General features: G+C 32.3%; 2 protein-coding genes across 2 annotated transcripts in view; both read right to left on the bottom strand.

Annotated features, from left to right (window-relative positions):
* The window catches only part of LOC108751355 (echinoderm microtubule-associated protein-like CG42247), a 19,468-nt gene extending 17,954 nt beyond the window's left edge, over nucleotides 1–1,514 (bottom strand). Inside the window, exons 1-2 of the mRNA XM_018491474.1 lie at nucleotides 1,343–1,514; nucleotides 362–842 (exon numbers count right to left, since the gene is read on the bottom strand). Coding sequence (XP_018346976.1) covers nucleotides 362–842; nucleotides 1,343–1,514 — 653 coding nt within the window. The remainder of the gene's footprint in view (nucleotides 1–361; nucleotides 843–1,342) is intronic.
* Nucleotides 1,515–6,004: 4,490 nt separating this feature from the next.
* The window catches only part of LOC108751318 (probable 28S rRNA (cytosine-C(5))-methyltransferase), a gene marked incomplete at its 3' end in the record, with an annotated part of 4,424 nt that continues 2,704 nt past the window's right edge, over nucleotides 6,005–7,724 (bottom strand). Inside the window, exons 4-6 of the mRNA XM_018491419.1 lie at nucleotides 7,519–7,634; nucleotides 7,175–7,347; nucleotides 6,005–6,948 (exon numbers count right to left, since the gene is read on the bottom strand). Of these exons, the coding sequence (XP_018346921.1) occupies nucleotides 6,005–6,948; nucleotides 7,175–7,347; nucleotides 7,519–7,634 (1,233 nt within the window). The remainder of the gene's footprint in view (nucleotides 6,949–7,174; nucleotides 7,348–7,518; nucleotides 7,635–7,724) is intronic.

Genomic DNA, 7,724 nt, shown 5'->3' with positions numbered 1-7,724 from the left:
TATATATATATAATATATGTTAATTTTATTTCAATTTCTGCGCAAAATTTAACATTAAAATAATTACCTAAATAATTATTGAATATGATTTTTAAGTTACTAAAACGAAAGAGAAATCTATACAAATAATGGAAGAATAAAAAATTATATATATATATATATATATATATATATATTTCGTTATACTTTCTATGACAGAGAGATTAGAAAAAGAAATATATATTTTTATCTTAACTATTTCAAATGATATGCATAATAAATATCATGTCGTGACGTATAATAATAAACCAAACAAGTATTTCCATCAACATCTTTTTAAGCTTCTCGATTTGGCTAGAGTATTGAATGAAACGATGTTTACCTGAATTCCACCCCGGGAAAGTAAGGATCGCCATTTTTGTAAAAGGTGACTCTTCTTGCTCGCCAATAGCCGAGGTTATTATATCTCGCGGCTTGTAGCTCGTGCCGGCTCTTGGGTCGGCTCGGCTGCTCCGACTGCTCCGGAGGCGGCATGCGGGGACTGGAGGGTCTGCTCTGCCTCCAGTAGCCGGCCATGCCGCTACCACCCCCACCTTCACCACCGGCCAACACACCCCCGACCTCTTCTTGCGTCGTCATTCCACCCTCCACTGCGATTCCACCCTCCTCGACTCCATCCTCCTCCTCTTCCTCCTCGGCGTCCTCCTCTTCGTCCTCCTCCTCTGCCTCTTCCTCATCCTCATCGTCGTCCTCCACCGGCATCGTCGATGCCGTTGTGGGCGTCGCGACGCTCGCAGCGACGCCGCCCTTTAGCGAATTCTCGTGAATCCGTGGCGTGTCTTGCTCCTCTTTTCTCATTGCACCTGAATGGAAAAATCGGAATTTTTTTTAATCGGCTGTGTGAGCTAAATTCCGTATCGCGATTATCTTAATTTAAATTTAATTTATTCTTAGCCATCCGTATTTTTGTAAATTAAATTTCTCTTTTTTTGCACTGGCACTCTTAATTATTATACTTTTGCCATTTGGCCATGCTTGCGTAGAAAGTGGCTAATAGAATTATTTACATTTTGCGTGATGTTAATATTTCGCAGATGTGCTTGTAGAATAAAAATAAAAAGAATTGAAGAAAAAATTTAAAATAAGATTGCTGTTTGATCCGGAAAGATCAAGACCATCGAGTTTAATTATATATGTAGAATATGTCAGTTAATATAATGTAATCGTTGAGGATTAATTCGCAATTATGTATATATAATTTAAGATAATTTAAGTTTGAGAGTAATCTAGATCTCTCACACACACACACACACACACACACACACACACACACACACACACACACACACACACACATTCTCACCTGCGTCCTCCACCGTCGTTGCGGTGGTTGCAGCAGCTGTTTGGTCACTAGCTTCACAATGATCACCACCGTTATCGTCAACTTTGTTACCGTTGCCAGCTACGGGGAGATCCTCGTTCTGCTGGCCCAGTCTGCTGACACGCGAGTCCAACTGATTTTCAGTCTCGATCATCCGCAAAGCGAGGCCGCCGCCACTTTCGCGTGTCCTTGATCGGGCTGTTCTTTTGCGATTATACAAAAAGATTCAGACCCCAACAGGGGGATGAGGAAAGTTTGCTTATTCACTTAATGAATCATGCACCCGGCGTGTCTGTAACGCGATGACAAGTTTATTACAAAGTAAAAATTAAAAATTATAAAGGAGTTGCGATTAAAAATTAAAATTTAACAAAACGAAATATTAAAATGTGTGCGATAATAGATAAGGTTCTTACTTAAAAAAAAAAAGACTTAATAGATAATTAGAATAAACTAAAAAAGGTACTTCTCTCTCATCAGATATACAATTTTATTTATATCATAATTAAATATAGCAACCGCATATCACTGAGTCTCTAATATTCGCATCTATAGTATCGGAAAAAATTACAAATCTGATTCTAAGTTGACAAAAAAATATAAGCAATTGAATGCGAATAAATATCATGTCAATACAAATGATTCCAAAAAAGATGAAAGAACATTGTTTGCCTTCATATAGCTGACATGAAAGCATACATCGGTCAACCGAATTTGTCTGCAAAATTAGATCTGCATCGCAAGTACAAGTAGAGCGTGCAATGTTTTTTGACATTTCAAGGTTTGTTATATCAAAACATGATACGAATACCACGAATGGCCACTTTGAGAACGCTATATAAGCGTTGGTCAGTCGATCACTGTTGCGTGATAGCCTGAGATTCCCGATCGATCGGTCGTTTTTATTTTGCAACTGCAACTCCCACTGCAGATCCATCCATTAGCAATTTAGACAGATATATATTTTGTCAATTCTCATACGTCGTCTCTTCATGATTGTCACTGTCATGACGTACCGTTACAAGTGATTGGCAATATACCTACTATAATACTTGCTTAGTTTTCAAATCTTTCTTTTACTGTATTCTTAACAATACATTACTTATCCGAGTTTTGAGTTTATGTAAGCAGTTTTGTAATTTTGCGAACGTTTAATTAAAATGGAAATATGGCAAATTATATAACATTACATCTATCTGATTTAATAATTTCAGATCGCGTTTACATCACGTCGAGTCTAAAACCGCAATATAACCCGGACAACTATCCCCTGCTGACCTCTGGTATGCATGAGACTCGGCGTGCGTGACACACCATTCTCGAAATGCAAAACAGCATCGGCTACTTTCTGCAATGATTTATACGCTCGTTTTTCATCTTGTTTAATATCTGGATTATTTAGCAACAATTTCATCTGACAATACCTCGATCATAGTGAATGCCAATACGAAATCGTTATAATATCATACTAGTTGATCTAATAAGTCGATAAAAAGAAAAAACTTGTAACAATATTTTAACATAATGCTAATCTTTTTGAAAATATAGACTTAAGACGCTTCGAAATGTCAATCGTACTGAAATTTAATCAATTTTCGTAAAAAAATATCTATTTGAGATATTTAAAAAAAAGTCGTCTGTGTAAAACGTATTGTATTCCTAATCTTGTATTATATTACTACATTTATTAATTTTTTAAAAATGTTATTATATAAAAGAAAAATAACAATTTATTAGACTGATACAAAAAACTTTTTATCTTTCCATAAAACAAAATTATTGATTTTATCTTACAATAGAAACCTAAAAACCTTTCTTATTCATATTTTCTTTATTAATTTCCTCACTATATTCAAATGAATCTTTTTTTTTTGGAGACTAAGCTTTATCTTTTTCGATATTATTTAAATTAAAATTTATTGAAATCATGTTTCACTATTTAAATTTTTTTGAAAAAACTTAATTATAGAAAGAGAGAGTTAGGGTTGACTTATAATAGGCCGTAATCTGTATAAGAATTGACCAGATTACGGCTTAAGTATCATAAATCAACCTTTATATATTACTTAATAAAACAAGATTAAAAAAAAAAAGATTAAAATCTATTCTTAATTGATTACTTTTAAAACGTACGATTACGTTATAATCGTTAAACACACACAACTTTGTATAAAAATTAATGAGTAAGTACACTATAAAAAAAAATCTATAAAAAATGTAATTAAGCTTGCCGTAACTGTTGTTTTAATTCTTCATTTAAAAATAATGTAATAATAGAAATATTTTGTACTAACTTGATTCAATCTGGCACCGTGGAAACGAAGCAAGAAAGAATCTGTTAATTGAAGAAGACACTAAGTTCACCAAAGTTCACTGACACTATGCTGCAATTGTCGATTCACGATCGACGTAAAATTCACGGCATTATCATTATTACGTTAATGGTGGCGTTCATGTCGACGCGCCAGTATGGATTGCGGACGAATTGCCTTATCGAAGTTAATTCGGTTGAATCGCGGAGATCGCGGCGGCAGTATACATATTCATGCGTCCTTCGACGATGGCGTCCCGACGTCGAGTGGTCGCGCAACCTCGGCGCCGCCGGCCTCCGTCGACGTCCTTTCACGCCGTCTCCATCGTCGCTCTTTGTCGGGGCGGCGTCGACGCCCCGTGTCAGTGAACGCGGAACTTGTTGCATAGACATTAAAATTTCAAAGAGGCGCATCACAAAAGAGTGCGAAAAGCATTAATTATTTTTTCATCACCGCTAATTACGCTTTTGCTGTTCCGAAAAGCGAATACTTGTCGCGTATGACACATATTAGAGCAATGCGACATGATTCAATCCATCTTTTACATACTTTTGGATTTTTACGAAATATTTCAATTTTTTTAATTGCAATAAATTTATGAAAATTTGGAAAGTTGTTGATGTCCGGTTGTTTTAACGTCGCATGTAAGATCCATGCTTATTTGTGTTAGTTGTATTACTTCTATATTAAAGAGAAAGAGAAGAGAGAAAGAGAAAGAGAGAGAGATTAGAATATTATAGTGCACAAGTTCAAATTCGCTTGCGATATAAAAATTAAAACATTTATAAAAGTTTTTAACTCTCCGTTTTTAAGCTTCCTATATTAAATCCAAATAATATTACATATATGTATAGTTGAAAGAAATGATTTCATTTCTTTGAAAGTCATTGCTTAATTGTGGCTGAAGAAATAAAAATCATAAGAAAATCGATCTTGAAAAAATCAATTTTGATGTACTGCTAGTTGTGACGCAATAATTTCAATTCTTTAACACCTCGTAATCATATATATTACATCGCGATTAATCCTTATATTTTTGAATTATAGTACTAATAGACAGTATATTTCTCGACATTTCGTGTCGTGACTCACGCGACGTGATTGTGACGAGTTAAGTAATGTACCGCACAGTAAAGGGATAAGCTAGAAAACTGAATCATAGTTATCGCATAATTATATCATTATATATATATATGTGTGTGTATGTGTGTGTGTGTGTGTGTATCAGAAAAGGTTTTTTCATCGTAATTATACCTCGGCATAATTGACATGCTTATCGGTTGACTTCAAGGAGGTCAACAGGCTTCCGTGCTACCTTGTCGCGAATTACTGATAAAATGAGATTATATTTGCCTATACTATATGACGTAATACAATATAAGCGTTGGCAGATTATGCGAATTAAGTTTTCAAAAATATTCTTTTTTCCCTAATATACAGCAAGACCAAATGTCGGTTGATCCTTTTTTTTATTTTCAAAATCGTGTATACATTAACATATATACAACATATATAGAAAAAAGAACAAATTAAAAAGCTAAACTTATATTTCGTCTTCTTTGCAGAAAATTTCTATAATTTTTGAATCACTACTAAATGAGATTGAATTGATTTAAAACAATTCAAAGAATAAAAATATATGTATAAAGTATTTAAAAGGAAAAAAATATTTTAAAAATATTATTGTAAGCATTTCATCAAGTTAACTTTCAGATTGTATATATTATTTGCAGATTCTACAGATTCTGAAGAATCTCTCTTTGAATGAAATAACATTTATTAATTTAATCGACAGTATGACGCATTTTATTTTTACCAATGGAATCATAAATATTATATATATATATACGTTTAGTTAGCGAAATATTTTTTACGATTTTGTACAACTCATTGTATTCTCTCTCTTTTTCTCTATCTCTTGCCTTATTGTTTTCCTTCATTCAATGAGTATGTACTTGCAGTAGGTAAAAAAAATGTACTCGCTCTTTCACTTATCAATCGCGAAGAGTTAATATATTGATCATTGACAATTAGTAATAGATAGCCAAGTAATCAACAAATGATTTTGTTATCTTTTGTAAGTATGTGTACTCATTGTTTAGATAAAGAAAAAAAAATTAAAAGATACAAAAAATGCAAATAAAGAAGTACAGATTTCAGCACTAGACTCTTATAAAATTTAACATAGCAAAAAACAATCTCTATACAATATTATAATTTATGGCAATTTTATAAACAGACTAAATACGGAATAAGGAATAACGCAATGGTATGACGAAAAAATACATGATTTCTTATTTAATAACATATTTATTTCTACTTAATAACTCTCTTTATTTTTTTTCCTCTTCTTTGATGGTCCAATTTCGGTTTCTTCCGCTTGTTCTATTTTATGAATTTTATCAATATTGATTTCTTTATTTTCTTTTTTCTTTTTTATCTTTAGCAGTTCAACTTCAATTTCATTATTTTGCTCTTTTTCGTCACAATCAGTTTCTTGAAGTGTATTTTTATGCTTCGATTTTTTTTTCTTCCTGGATTTTTTCGTTTCCATGACATCTAATGTCTCTTTTTGTATATCTTTAGATTCATTCAATGCTTTATGATTAAAATTAAATGAATCATTGCAAACATCCATTTTTTCAACTTCTTTTTTACTTTTTGCTTTTATTTTGCTACCTATGTCAAGTACTTCAAATTCAACAATATCTGTTGATATCTTCATTTGTTCCTCATTCATTGAAATTACTTCATTCACTTCCTTTTTCTTCTTCTTCTTTTTCTTCTTTTCACATTTCTCTTGTTGATATGTGAATGTTTTCGCCATGTCATCTTTCTTGATATTCAAGTTAGTTTCAATAAGATTTATACGATATTTGTTACCCCCTTTAAGTTTGCATTTTGGCAGAGTCACATCAAAATTTCTTTCAAATACTGCTACGAAAAAACCATTGCAAAAATCATCATCTGGCCTCGAATACAAACATAAATCTCCACAGTTGTATTTTTTCGAGCTGAAGTTTGTCCAGTTATTTTTGAGCAATTGCCTAACTGATAGCAAACGATAAGCGTTTCCAACATTGGCCAGAACTTCGTCTACTACTTCCTCATTCTCTTCGGGATGTAGAGAACATGTGCTGTAGATTATTCTTTTTGCATTTGGAAAATTGAATAGTGCATATCTCAAAAGATAAACTTGAAACGATTGTAATTTTTTCAAGCGCTTTGATTCGGGCATTCCATCCATCTCGTTCTGTTTCGGTCTGTCGATAATGCCTTTAATGAAAATTGTAAGATTATATCGTAAATTATACATAAATAAAAATTATGTAGGTATATTTTACAGAAGATAATTTAATTAAATAAATGATCACTCGTTTCACGAATAGGAATAATGCGAAGAATCATAAAAAGAATTACTTTCTATTTTCTTATTCTGTCTTTTATGCTATTTTTTGGTTAACTTAAAAATTATTAATTTACATTAAAAGGGAATTTTTACCTGATCCAGAACAAGTTGGATCGACTAAAATGTATTCCACGTGTGAATATAATTTTGGATCGAGAGTTAAAACATCTTGATTAAGAGGCTCCACACAAAGGGCATGAGTCTTATCCAACTGAGTGAGTAAGGTTTTAAATCTTTTAGCATCCATCTCCACGGCATAAACTTTTCTATTTAAAAATAATAATTTATATTAAAGTATCTGTTTCTAAATTCTCTTTCTTTAATTAGTTTACTTAAATTATTCAATAAAAATAAATATTAGATATTAATACATTTCTTGATTTTCTTCTTTCATATATTATCTAATAACAAATCTGATGAAGAAACAAACTGTATACCCGTTATTTTGCAGTTTTGCTGCCACATGAGTAGCTTTCATGCCGGGCGCAGCGCACATGTCCAACACTGTAGAACCACTAATAGGATTCAACAAGTACACCGGCAAACTGCTAGCCTAAGTGTGAAATAAGATTTTTAATGTAAAAAAAACTATGAACGTATCTTTTTTTTACAAACTTTTAATTAAATCTTAATGATGCTAATT

This window comes from Trachymyrmex septentrionalis, unplaced genomic scaffold, assembly GCF_001594115.1.
Source record: "Trachymyrmex septentrionalis isolate Tsep2-gDNA-1 unplaced genomic scaffold, Tsep1.0 scaffold44, whole genome shotgun sequence".
Lineage (NCBI taxonomy): Eukaryota > Metazoa > Arthropoda > Insecta > Hymenoptera > Formicidae > Trachymyrmex > Trachymyrmex septentrionalis.
This window is presented reverse-complemented; position numbering and strand designations above follow the sequence as displayed.